The sequence below is a fragment of the Nothobranchius furzeri genome, chromosome 11 (assembly GCF_043380555.1).
Source record: "Nothobranchius furzeri strain GRZ-AD chromosome 11, NfurGRZ-RIMD1, whole genome shotgun sequence".
Lineage (NCBI taxonomy): Eukaryota > Metazoa > Chordata > Actinopteri > Cyprinodontiformes > Nothobranchiidae > Nothobranchius > Nothobranchius furzeri.
In genome coordinates, this window is record NC_091751.1 from 42376942 (window position 1) to 42390131 (window position 13190).

The following is a 13190-nucleotide window of genomic DNA, read 5'->3' on the forward strand; positions in this document are numbered from 1 at the left end:
GGCAGATCTAACCAAACTAAACTACATCCCACTTTTAAAGAAAGTGGAAGATGATCTTGCAAGATGGAAATCCTTACCGATATCACTCATGGGTAGTAGAGCCCTGCATGGGCCTAAAATCTGAGCCCGTGTCCGGCCCGGCCCGAGGGGGTGGAGCCCCAGCCCGACCCGGTCCGAAAAGGTTTTCAGGATTCTCTGGCCCGACTTTTTTTTTAACCAACTAAATGAAAACAAAGTGCGTCAATCCTGACCAATGTGTTAAAAGACGCGCAGGATTCGATAAATTTATTTTTCCCTCATTTACCGTCATGGAGATAATGGCGCAGGCTCTGGTGGTAATCAAGTTAAATTTTATGTCTTTCCAACAATTTTCACAAGAAAACAAAACAGTTAAAAGCAGGGCTTGTGTTGTGTTGACCTGATAGTTCCCGTATTTGACCGTTTATATTGACGGAGAAAGAATAGAAAGAATTACCCCGACGCATGCAGATGGACTGACATTTTATTCGTTATGCACATTGCAGATGTAGTTAAAATATTCCCATCTGAACATCTGAGCTGGACACTGCTCAGCGCAGCTCGCTGTCAGCGCATATGTGCACAGCGAGCTGAAGTTGTGGAGCGCATGCGGGAAGATTCCTCCGACTGAAGCGAGTGTTTTCCAAACCCTGTCTCTCAGAGAGACTTGCCACTTAGAAAATGTTCCCTGATTATGAAACTTTGGCTGAATAGTGCTTGTTCCTGTCTCCAATGTGGCGACACATCAGGAGCCTGTCTGAGGAGAAGCCCAGAATCTCACATCTTCAGCTCAGACAGCGCATATGATTATGCACAAGCATGACCCGTCAACCAGGTCTCACAGTAAGACTGGGTTGGGCCTGTTCAGGTTTACGCAGTCATTGGCCCGAAGCCCGGCCCGAGGGCCGTCGGGCCAGGCCGACCCGAGGGCCTAGGGCTTCAGTGCAGGGCTCTAATTGGTAGGGTTGCTACAATTAAAATGATGGTGATTTTTACTTCTAAATATTTAAATACATTCAGCTCATTTGCCAGTTTAGTTTAGTTTCAGCTTCACTTCAGCTATTCAACAACTTCAGCAATCAGTTACCAAATTTAGCATAAGCTGCTAAGTTCACAGTTCAGCTAAATGTAAAGATTAAACACTTGTCCAACTGAAATAACAGGTGTTTGGACATTTTAGCTGTCTAGATTTTTATACAGTGTTCACAGATTTCAGTTTTTTGCTATTTAGGATTATCTTTCTCCTTTCTTCACTTACTTTTGTGCTTTATTTGCTTGTTAGTGATTTTTGCTTCTACATTTTTTAACACATTCAGCTCATTTTGACAGTTTTACTTACAGCTTCAGTTCAGCTATTAAGCTGATTCAGCTATCCAGCATTCAAACAGCATTTCTGCAAGAAATGCAATTTATCTAGTTAGTGTTGTTATTAATTGTTTGGTCATTTTCGTAGGTACATTTATTTTTTTTTATGTATTTTTTGTTAACTCGTTTTTCTTGGGGGAAGGCATCGGAAGCGGAAGTGATGTCATGACGTCCAGGGGTCTCTGGCTGAACAACTATCATCAGCTAACAAACTTTCTCAAACTTCTTCAGACACAACATTATTTAAAAATAGCGAATCTTTCCGGTTTTGTTTGAGTTTGGGCTTGTGTATATTCTCTTTTTTGTACGCAAACATGTCACATTTCTGATGGATCCGAGATATGACATACCGCGGAGAGCCACCGCCGGTGGCAGCGGGGGCTCAGCCAACTCGTCCCCGGCTATGGGGCCTCAGTCTCGCCGCAGGAAGATGCCTCCCCGACCCGCTGACTTCAAACTCCAGATTATCATTATTGGCTCCCGTGGAGTTGGTAAAACTAGCCTCATGGAGAGATATACCGACGATACTTTCTGCGAAGCATGCAAGTCGACCGTAGGTGAGGACAAAGACTTGTTTTTGTTTATTTGTTAAATTTCACAGCGCTAACGGGATCCGTCTGTTTGCTGGAAATAACGGTTTTTAAACTAGCTTGTGGTGGATGGACGCGGTGTATTTTCTGTCAACCTCGAGAATTCTGGGAAATGGGGATTTTTTAAAACTTTATTTTTAGAAGTGTCTGGCTAGCTCGAACCATTACAGCTGGATATGCTAACAGCCTTGTTGTCGTGTGAGGTAACTTGAACTGTATTTATCTGCGCTTAGTTTGTTTTATGAAATGGAGTAATATTTGGGGCAATGCTTCAGTATTTTAGACTTTTAAAACTAGTTTCTGTTTGGATTTTGTCAGAAAAGATCAAAATAGATCTAGAAATTACTGGATCTTTGGAAAATGTAATTTAAAGACGAATCCAGTTTCAATAGTTCAGATGGTTGCATAGTTTTGTTTTAAGTAAATGACACCAACCAGTTTTCACACATTTTAAACTGTTTTACATGAAAACAAGTTTTGATGACGTTTCTAATGAACACATGCATTAATTATTATCGTCATGCCTGTGTATTAAAAACAAGTCAACAGTCCTTGTGACCAGGACTGCAGCCAGCTACAGTGTCCAGTCCTAAAATAGTCTCACAGCTGCTTTCCTAGAGCTCCATTTTGTGTTCTGTCATCCCTGTGACACAGTTAAGTGTCACTGATGCAATTTTCATTTAATCTGATATCACACATTTCTCTGATAATCTTGTCTTGTGTCCTGTAAATCAATTATTTAGTGTTTCATTTAAAAAACGTTTGGTTGTAAACAAACCAGTAGAAAAAACAACATAAAATCAATGCAGCACAGGAAATGATTTTTCTTTTCTGTGTTTGTTTTGATCCTTTCTTAGGAGTTGACTTCAAAATCAAGACCGTTGAGTTGAGAGAAAAGAAGATCAGGCTACAGATATGGTGAGTAAAATGATCAGAGGTGCAGGTTCATACAGTGTTCATGTCTGTGTGTCACCTTGTGCTAGCAAGGCTACTATTGCCTGTGTTGGGATTCATAACAATCAACTTTCAGCATGGTGCTGCAGGCAGCTTAATTCATCCTCAGCTTGTTGTCAGAACATAAATGACATCTAATTTTTGGTCATATTTGGTAATTTCATTACTTTTGCACTTAGCTTTTACTTTTATTCCAGTCCTAACTGTTTAACCAGTACATTTATTAACAGTGATTTAGATTTTATGAGTAGCTGTCCCTACTAACAACAGCGTGAGCAGAGGTGTTAAAAATGTATAAAACACTGCAGCCCATTTTGAGTGATTCTTGTGGATTAATTGCTCAAATATGGCAGAGTTTACAGTGTCATCAAACCCTGAACCTGTCATTTTTATACATTCTGTAACACCCCACTGACAAGAATACAGCGAGAGTTATGCGCTTTGACTTTTGAAGCTTTGAACCGAACAGGCCCTCGAGTGCGAGGAGCCTGTTGTTTGATTCTGTTACGTCTGTTCTCCCCTATCTTGTGACTTCAACTTGACTCACTCTAATCACATTTTAAAAGCATCCATGAACTGAAAATCTAATTAATATTCTACAAAATGTCTAAAAGCTTTTTTACTATCAGAATACTTTAGAAATGTTTTCAGATCCTATTAAATGTTCTGAGTTTTGCTGTGTTTCAGCGTTGCCTTACACGGGTCTTAGAACAATTTCTTTTTTTCAATATGGTTCAAATGAGAAAAAAATGGTGATTAAAAATGTCAGAGAAGGGAAAAAGAAAATGAACAAGAAAGAGGGATACTGTGTAAGATGATCTATGCTACACAGAAACACTCATTTTTGCTGCTGGATAACACAGATAAACCTGTTCATAACGTCCCTTCAGTTAAACCTGCCCGTGGCAGCACGATTCTGCAGGGACTGAGGAGGACCACGAGGACAGAGGGACAAATGCATCCAATATAATTCAGCACAAGCAATATTCAGTGGAAAGTTCTTATAGAATTTTCCAGATTGCAAGTTGGTGTGAGGTTTAGGTTTTTAATAGAACTGAATCACACAAGACTTGAAGGCTGTTTGACCGTGGTTGGACCCGAGCGTTCATGGTTTTGTGATTTGAATCTAATTCCTGACGGAACAGAGAAAACCACAAAAGGACTGAAATATTTAAATGTGTGTATTGATTGTGTGTTGATGCTTGGCTGCAACATCATTGCTAACTAATTTGTCTTGCTAACACCCACCTCCTCCACCCTTCAATCGTCACATTACCTTCACCCTCCCCCTCTACGCCCCGCGTCTACCGCTCTCCCCCTGCTCTTCTTCAATCCATCCGACCTGGTGGCTGTGGCTTCGCCTAGTCTTGCCTAACTCTGCCATTGTGCTGCTGTCTCTGTCCACTCTTCTGCTCATGAGCCTGATTGTGACTCACTGGGGGGGGGGGGGGGGGGGGGGGTAGATGGCTGAAGATACAGTAACACCTCACTTTGTCACCCCAGCTGTAATACTCATAACACAGGCTTACGAATTAAACTATACTTATTCCAAATCAAATATCCAAAACAGGAGAGTTAACTGCCAAAATTCAAAACATTTCATCCATTTTCAGTCATTCCTGTTCTTTTTCTAATTTGGATCATGCCTTCAAAGTGTAAAAAAGTGATCTTGGAGCTAAACCCTTCAGTTGTGGGTTATTTCCTTCTAAATATCAGGTAAGAATGATGTGAAATTCAGATTTAGTGATTGTATGATTTATTTGTCACAACATTACGACTACTTATAAATTAACATGATATGGTGCACTTCCTCACTGCAAACAGGAATAGGGTTTAAGGCACTGAGCTCTGGTTTGGTGCTTCCTGACCTTTTAGCCAGCTGAATCATCACCGGGTCAGGGGTCACAGTAACATTAGCGTTCTCTGTGGCGTTTTTCACATGATCGCTGCTGGACCTGCAGAGGATGACGGACAACAATGTACAGAGAATAATGCCATAGACATATGTTAATTGGGTAATCCAGGCCACATCCAAAATGCCAAAATCAAATATAGACAAACATTTTAAGCTGTATGCACCCACCTAAATGCATAATTATAAAGGTAAGTTAACAAACTTCTGCTTTAAGTAGCAAAATCGTCATACATGCTAGCTTAGGCCAATATAATGGGAATTTTTTTTTCTGGACATCTGTATGAAGTTGTTAGCATTGCTTGCTTACTGTGCTAGTAAGCTAGTTTGTATCATCGTGAAACACACTAAAGTTAATGTGACCCAGAAACCATTCAGCCTAAACCCTACTGTCTGTGGGACGCATTAGATATGAATCCAATCCACATCTTTCAGATGTTCTGGATGCATGTTTTACTGAACTGAAGGTAGCACACGCTTCCAGGGGTTTTCTGAAGTCCTTACCTGGATTAAAAGTGGTCATAATGTTATGGCTGATAGGTTTGTAAAGTACCTATGGATGCGACAAATTTAAAAGTTGATTTCACCCTAATTTAAGGAAATGAATATTTTTAATCAAACTGGTTCGTTTTTTGATCTAAATGATTGAAAAATTCGAAGTGCTCTGTTAATCGGTCTTTTTAAAAATTAAAATAAGACTCTTGAGTGATGACTTAATGGGTTTCCTTCTCTTTCTTTGTTTAATCCAGGGACACTGCAGGCCAGGAGAGGTTTAACAGCATCACATCAGCCTACTACAGAGGAGCCAAGGGAATAGTGCTTGTATACGATATAACGAAACAGGAGACCTTTGATGATCTTCCAAAGTGGATGAAAATGATCGACAAGGTAACTGACTACAACAACGGAGGGATGAGGAGTTCAGAGGTTCAGTTTGAGTTAGATAAGTAATCAAAGGGCTGCTTGTTGATGGATGTGTTTCCAATGGAAAATGTTCTAACCAGTGATGGAACCGGTTGTCTGTGCTCTGGCCCTTACACACTAGCATCGGCTCTACTCCTCCTGGACCGCGTTGTTCTCATTTAGGTAGCCTTGGGTTTTCCTGCGCGCAAACGGGCGTCTTTTCACGCCTCTTCCCAAAGCGGTCTGCCTGGAGCCAAACAGGGTTGACACACCCACTGCCAGCTGATTGACCGGCTCAAAATCGCACGTACCATTAGGGGGAGCCTTTGATTGTTGGATAGAATCAGCCCGCGGGGGCTTCCCTCATCCGCAACCCATTATCCTTATGGATGCTGTGGAGGTAACAAACCTCTGGCTAAAACAATTTACTCTGTCTCTCACTGCTGTGAGGAGTCTCACACACACACACACTCCCACGCGCGCGCATGCACACGCACGCACGCACGCATGAACACGCAAGCAATGCTGCCAGACACAGCAAAGCAGAATGCAAAATCAAAATCCAAGTGTCTCGAAAAGTAAGGCTGCTCAAGTCACTTTTGTTTAATAATGGAGACACCGCGGACCTCTCCGCACTCTTTTGCCCCACCCACATGCTCGGAGATGCTCATGACATCACAGGCCACCGACCGCCCTTGCGTTCAATCACGTTCGCTTCCTGAGGCAGTGTGAAACGAACGCAGCCAAGCTGAGGCGGGCGGAGTTGAGTGGAGTGGAGCCGATGCTAGTGTGTAAGTGGCTTTTGTTAGTACGCCTCAGAGGAAGCAGAACTTCTGCTGGTTGGGAACAAGCTGGACTGTGAGGCTGATCGGGTCGTCTCCAGACAACAAGGAGAGAGGGTGAGTTCAAAACACGACTTTCCTCGTTTTTTTAACATTCTGATGGAACTTATTCATGATGGACGTTGTTTTCTTCCACACGCGTTGCTTAAGGCATGAAACTTAGCAACAGCACCTTCGTGTGGAGAAGAAAGACTGATTATACTGATTATGTCTCGCATTGAACAGTTTGCCTCTAGAATAAGTGGAATGCGCTTCTGCGAAGCCAGTGCGAAGGATAATTTTAATGTGGATGAGATCTTCCTGAAGCTAGTGGACGATATTCTCAGCAAGGTTGGTGTGTTTATCATTTTTATTAATCATTTGTGGGAAATAGTACTTTAAATCATCCCTGTTCTTTATTCATACCTGCAAACTTGATGCTTTTTGGCAAAAATCGCTATTTTTCACGCCAAATATGGCATTCACATGAATCGTATAGAGCAGAAGGGTTTTTGTTTTGGGGGGTGTCTTCAGTCAGGTTTCAGTCACTCTTTATGAGAATCAGTCAGAGAAAGGAGGCGCATTCATCTTGTTCACAAACTATCTTGTAGAGTTTCAGCCGTGCATCCTCATTTGACCAGTCACAGTCAAGGAGACAGCATGCCAGAAACTGCAGGCGCTGCAGTTGCTTCAACATCTTGCTGCGATTTGGACTAGGGCTGAAACGATTCCTCGAGTACCTCGAATAATTTGAGTACACAAAAGCCTCGAGGCAGAGAATTTGACTATCGTTTAATTCATGTTTAATTAATTAATCGCTTTGCAATCGCCCAGGGTCATGTTTCACCCGGACCGAAATAAGTGACGCACATACACACTGCACTGAATGCACACGCGAGTAGCGAATGTAACTTCACTTTCTCTTAAGCCATGGCGGACAATGTGGACCTCGGTGGAGTGCAAAAAAGACAGAAAATGTCAAAGGTGTGGGATCATTTTTCACTTCGTAAGGCGGAAAACGTAGTCCAGTGTAAATACTGTAAAATGGATTTCGCCTACCACAACACCACATCCTCCAAGCTGCAGCACCTGACCAGGAAACATCCACATAAAAATGTCACTTCTACAAGCGGTCTCGGAGGCCTGCTATATATTCTGCGGACACTGTGCGACTTTTTCATTTGTAGCACTCAGTTTCTGCTCACACTGTGTGTCTGGTAGCAACATGTCGGACCTAAAAATGTGCTAAAAATAGCAGTTTTCACACAACACGTCGGACTTTTTATTGTGTTGTTATTGATGTCTGTTGTCCCTTGGGATTGCTCCAGGAGGACACAGGTATTTATGAGAGTGGCGGAGGAAAACAAAAGTAAATGAATGTTTTGTGGTCAGTATAATTTGACATAACCACGGCAATCCTTGTTATTGTGTGTGGAAAAAAAGTGTAGAAATTAAAACAGATGTGTGTTAATAGGGAAATTGCTGGCGAGCCATGTTTGCGCGCGTGTGACGTGAGCGGTTCTGGCGCTGTTTGATTCTCGCACGAGGGGAAAATCGGCTCAGGTTGTATACTTATTTTTTACACAGGCATTTGTTTACTGTGAAGTAAAGTTGAAGTGCTGAAGTTTTGAAAACTAATTTGAAAAAAACTTGAAGAATAACTGGCAATTGCGTGTTCATTTGAAGAGGTCTTTCATATTTTATAGCATGCTATTTGGTATAATGGTTTACAAACACAAAAGGGTAATTTATTAGAGTACTCGTTTGATTGATAAAAGATTAGATAGAGTACTCTATTACAAAAATATTTGATAGCTGCAGCCCTAATTTGGACCTTAAAGTTTGTCAAATTAACACACGTTGGTCGTTTTTATTTATACTATTTTTTCGCACACAGTGACAAGGATTGTCAAGAAAATGTGTTCATGTCAAAGTAAACTGATAAAACATTGATTTTTTTACTTTCTTTTTTTTGTCTTATGCAACTGCCATAAATCCCTGTGTCCTACAGCACTCCCGAAGGACTACAGACATCAATAACAACACAATAAAAGTAAAAATGGCTATTTTTAGCTTATTTTCAGGTTCGATGTGTTGCTACCAGCAGTTAGGTCGCATCTAAGAACTGGGTCATACATTGTGAGCACGACTCGTGAGATTTGCTCTGCGAGGAAGGCGTACAGTTTGAGCTGAAGCTGAACGCTACGAGTGAAAAAGTCGCCGTGTCTACCCAGCTTTAGCAGATTTATGTCCTTTCAGCATTTATAGATGTTTCCTCATGCTTGTCGTGCGTTTTTGGGGGTGTTGAGTTCGGAGTTTAACATAAACAGACGATATTTGATTTGAGTTGTCGCATTTCTCACACCTTCCAAGTTTGCAGGTATGTTTATTGTTTCATTAGTCTGATCAGATTTTAATAAATCTGTTTGGTTCATTTACTGATATTATAATTATATTTATAAAATAATGTACACGCACTTCTGAGATTACTGTCACATCACATTTGGGATTGCATGTTTCTTCGTCCCACAGATGCCATTAGAAGTTCCCAACAAGGCGCTTTCCAACAGCGTCCTGTCTCTGCAGCCTGAACCGGAAGTACCACCAGAGTTGCCCCCTCCCCGTATGCGCTGTTGCTGAGCACGTTTTCACCCCTCCATCCCACCTATCATCATTCCCCACACAAAGCACAAACACACTCGTTAAAATATGCAGTGTTGCCATCTGGCCAGGAGGGGGCAGCACACCACTGCACGTTAGAATAGGTTGCAGCTGTAATGATGAATGGACTCTACAACAGGCAGTATTATCTTCTTCTTTGTTACTGAACTCTATGACCTACAGCACACTAACACCCGAGGAATTGATCACTTCCTGTCACCTGTCTGTCTACACTCGACCCAGACTACCTCGTTGTTGGGACGGTGATGTTAGCAGCTGGACATTTTAAACTGAGTGGGAAACTGGGAATAACTGGGGGCCTTACATCTCAGTTTCTTCTTCTCTTCTGACATTACACATGCTCACACATCATTTAGACAGGCCAGCAGTCTTCTCACTCTGCATTTGCAAGTTTTCAGAAAAAGGGATGACATCTCACACCTCCCTAGCTCAGTGGACACTTTGGATCTGCAGGTTCAGTAGTTTTATAAACTGATTAATTTGTGTTATCAAGCTGTGGATTGATTTAGGAGTTTTTTTAAAAGCACATGGTCTAAACAGGATTTGTTGCCGTAGCGACTGGAGAAGGTGATGCAGACGTTAGTGGAAAATGATGGTTATGTGGCGATCTTTTGAGCTTTTAGTGCTTTTTCCTACAGTATAAAAAGTAGGGCGCGTCTCAGTTTAAATTTGTATAAATTGTAATGTTTTGCACTACAAACCATCTTATACTGACATTCATGAAAGGAAACAACTTGTAGTTTAGCTCTAATATGGATCAATGCTGCCTGAACAGTTGCTACTTTCTGGAGCAGGAGTGTAGTTGCAAGGAGAGATGGGTAATGTAGTCTTGGATTGATTAATGTTGAACAGGAGGGAATTTTCGTGCTCTTGGCTTCTCAGAGGGATTAGCCAGTGCACATGTCTGTTTTTTTGTCACTAATATATTTGATTGTTTTCCTTTTTTTTCCCTTTTGAATTCGGATAAAGCTGAGGGTGGAAGTAGAGTGTTTCTCCTTTTGTTGAAAAGTGCCAGAATGACTCAGGAAACTTGGATCGGCTCAGAACTGCACATGCTTTTGATCACTCGATTAACTTTGAGTTTCATAACAGATTAAAGCCCCTTTATGTTTGCTTTGGTGGCATCTAGTAATGAATGTGCAAAATGCAACCAACTCACACCTTTTCTCCTTTTCACCCAAGATAACGTTTGGAAAACAGACAGCAGAAATGAGTTAAAATGCTCAAAAACAACTGGTTTGGCTCTTCTGGGTTACCGTAGTAACAGTGAAAGTTATAAAGGTTTGTTTCATTGAAATAGATTTGATACTTATGAATATTTCTACATCTTCTGGAACAAAGAGACATATTTAAAGGAGAGGTTGTGGTTTTTTTTTCAGTATTTTGTAGGTCAGGATTTTCCCCCATTTTTTTTGCACATGCTGTAATCCCTCCTGCGAGACATCCTTTTATTTCTCAAACCTTTGGGTTGAAATGATTTCAGTATTTATGTACCTTTGAGTGTGTGTGTTTTGTCAGGCTGTAGAACTGGTGGTAAAGATTTGACAGGCCCAGTCAAATTCCCTGATCCAGATTTACGTGGGCAATTTGTTTTATATGTTACAGTTAATATTGGAGGAGATTCAACACGCACACCTTAATGAGTTTCATGCCAAAATAAAGATGTTGAAACGTTTCATCCAAACACTTTGTTTTGCGGTAAGATCATTAGTCAGATTTGGAATATGTGGGAAATCATTTTTTTGTGTGAATGCACTTTTTTCAGATTGTGTTTGAGAATTTAACCTTTGTCCGTGTTTGACCTTTCGGCACTAACCACGTGGACTTATTTCTAATAACCAAGCCTTTTAATACTCAGTTTTAATTACATTTAAAATGCTTCTCTTTATTTGCAATATGTATCCTTTAAGAATGACGTCTGTTATTTGTGTTACATTTGTTATGAATCTTTGAAAGGTTTTTGTTTAAAGCTGTATTTATAACTTGTGGCATTCTTGAACTAATGACAATGCGATTAAAGATGTTTATATTTATTACTAACTGGAGGAGTTTTTATGTTACTGTTCTGTCAGAAGTGCTCTAAAGCCGTCGGCGCACGCGCAGTAGAGCGTGTCAGACCTGCCTGTGTAGTAGTGACGCATGCGCGTCGCAGAAAATCACTGGCGTTAAACCTCACACCGCAGCGGCTGCAGATTTTACGAGTGAGAGAGGATGGAGTAGCTCCACGGGTCCAGCGTGTTTGGAGACGGGATGGAGGAAAAGGAAACCTGACTTCATTTTTATTTGATCCTGAACCCTCCGCAGATGCAACCTGTCTTTCATCCCGGGTTTATTGCAGCGTTTCCTCTCAGGCAGAGGGGACTACAATGACAACCTGGTGAATGCTGTCGGGATGGAGTGAAAAACATCCCGCACGACGCAGGATGCCCATCCACATTCCGGCAGGGATCAGGGCAGAGATCCCCGGCTGCTCTTCTGGTGGCGCATGTCAGAGATTTGATCGTTCCCTTCACCACCCTCCTGCTGCCGGTGTCGGTGTATAATGGAGAGCTCCAATGGCTCTGACTCCAAGCCGCAGAGCCAACAGTTGGAGAAGAAGAGGCTGAACCGAGCGCCGTCACCGGCCAGACCGTTCCTCAAAGATGTTCACTCCCGCTCCACCAAACCACCTGGCCTCTTACCCAAATCCCCCAAACTTAGCAAGCAGCAGTGCGCTACAGTGTCCTTAGCCCATCCGAACCGCAGCTCCAGACGTAACATATCCGGGGCCAAAGAGAAACCAGCTACGGTCAAAAGTGGACCCAAGTCTGCAGTCGCTAAAAAGCCCACAAAGGTGCCTCAGCATGCAGCAGCTGAGCCCAAATCCGTCAGCAGCAGACCGGACACCAGCAGTCCGGTCATCACCAAAGGCAAGAAGGCTAAAGCAGCCTCGGGCTCTCCGGGCCCTCACAACCCATCCCCGATCCGGGTGCCGACCGGTGCGCCTCTTGGCCAGGTCAGTCAGACCGACAGCAGCTCCGACCTGTCGGACTGCCCATCCGAACCGCTGTCTGATGAGCAGAAGCTGGCACCGGCCGCCAGCAGCGACGCCGAGTCCGGTACTGGCTCCAGTGACCGGGACCAGCTGGTAGATACGAGCGGGGCGACAGCTGCAGCTCCGCGGCGCACAGGCGACGCTTCCGCCGCCAAGGGAAGCATGTCTCAGGCTCAGCCCGCTCCGGGACACCAGGGAGGGAAACACAAAGCAGAGAAATCCTCCACAAGCGCACAATTACACCCGTCAGACTCCAAGGCTGCAACCGAGGACGATCTGCTACGGGAAATAGAAGATCTGAGATCCGAAAACGACTACCTCAAGGTAAGATCTGATAGAGTCTGAATGCACTTCTGTGATTTGCAGCACCTCCTGCTGCAGAAACAAACTCAGAGGCTTCATGTCTAGTGTGCACCTGCTCAGAGCATCAGCACCTCCTCGGTCCTCCATCCATCATGATGCCCCCACACCCACAGCACCCCCCAGGGTTTGACCTCTGGGAGTTTTATCAACACCATTCTCCATTGTAGTTCAATTGCTCATTCAGATGTCATGTATTTGCATCCAGATCGACTCCACCTCCACGGGCTCTCTTCCTAAGCTGAGGAGGGGCAAAATATACAAATGAACAAACTAAGTAGTTTATTTATTTTTCCCAAATGCAAATATGTTTGCATGTCACTGATGAGAGTTGTGTTTCAAACTTGACTACATATGTGCTGGGCCTTTCTCTCCAGCTCTGTGGAGACACAAGAGAGTTAATCAGCTTTACTGGCTCTGGCTGTAATGGCTTTATCCCTCAGGAGTTGACGTCCCATGAGTCTGGGGTTTACAGACCCTCCCTGCCTGGTTCTGCCTGCCAGCTGGGTCTCCAAAGTCCTCCAGCCCCCCCTATTTATTTTTCCTCTGGA

At 42.9% G+C, this 13190-nt stretch overlaps 2 protein-coding genes across 7 annotated transcripts in view; both read left to right on the forward strand.

Moving 5' to 3' along the window:
* Positions 1–1564: 1564 nt before the first annotated feature.
* Positions 1565–9655, forward strand: rab12 (RAB12, member RAS oncogene family). Its single transcript, XM_015956226.3, has 6 exons — positions 1565–1940; positions 2831–2891; positions 5589–5727; positions 6552–6641; positions 6810–6914; positions 9096–9655. The coding sequence occupies exons 1-6, from the start codon at positions 1712–1714 to the stop codon at positions 9201–9203; spliced, it is 732 nt and encodes a 243-aa protein (XP_015811712.1). The 5' UTR covers positions 1565–1711; the 3' UTR covers positions 9204–9655.
* A 1918-nt stretch (positions 9656–11573) lies between these two features.
* The window catches only part of LOC107383537 (microtubule cross-linking factor 1), a 323529-nt gene continuing 321912 nt past the window's right edge, over positions 11574–13190 (forward strand). For all 6 annotated transcript variants that reach the window (XM_054746802.2, XM_054746804.2, XM_054746814.2 and 3 more), the window contains exon 1: positions 11574–12603. In XM_054746802.2, the coding sequence (XP_054602777.1) occupies positions 11788–12603 (816 nt within the window). In that variant the 5' untranslated portion in view covers positions 11574–11787. The remainder of the gene's footprint in view (positions 12604–13190) is intronic.

Coding starts and splice junctions, on each gene's coding strand:
- rab12 (XM_015956226.3), top strand. CDS start 1,712: ATGGATCCGAGATATGACATACCGCGGAGAGCCACCGCCGGTGGCAGC. Junction 1,941..2,830: donor AGCATGCAAGTCGACCGTAG/GTGAGGACAAAG, acceptor ATCCTTTCTTAG/GAGTTGACTTCAAAATCAAG. Junction 6,915..9,095: donor TGGACGATATTCTCAGCAAG/GTTGGTGTGTTT, acceptor TTCGTCCCACAG/ATGCCATTAGAAGTTCCCAA.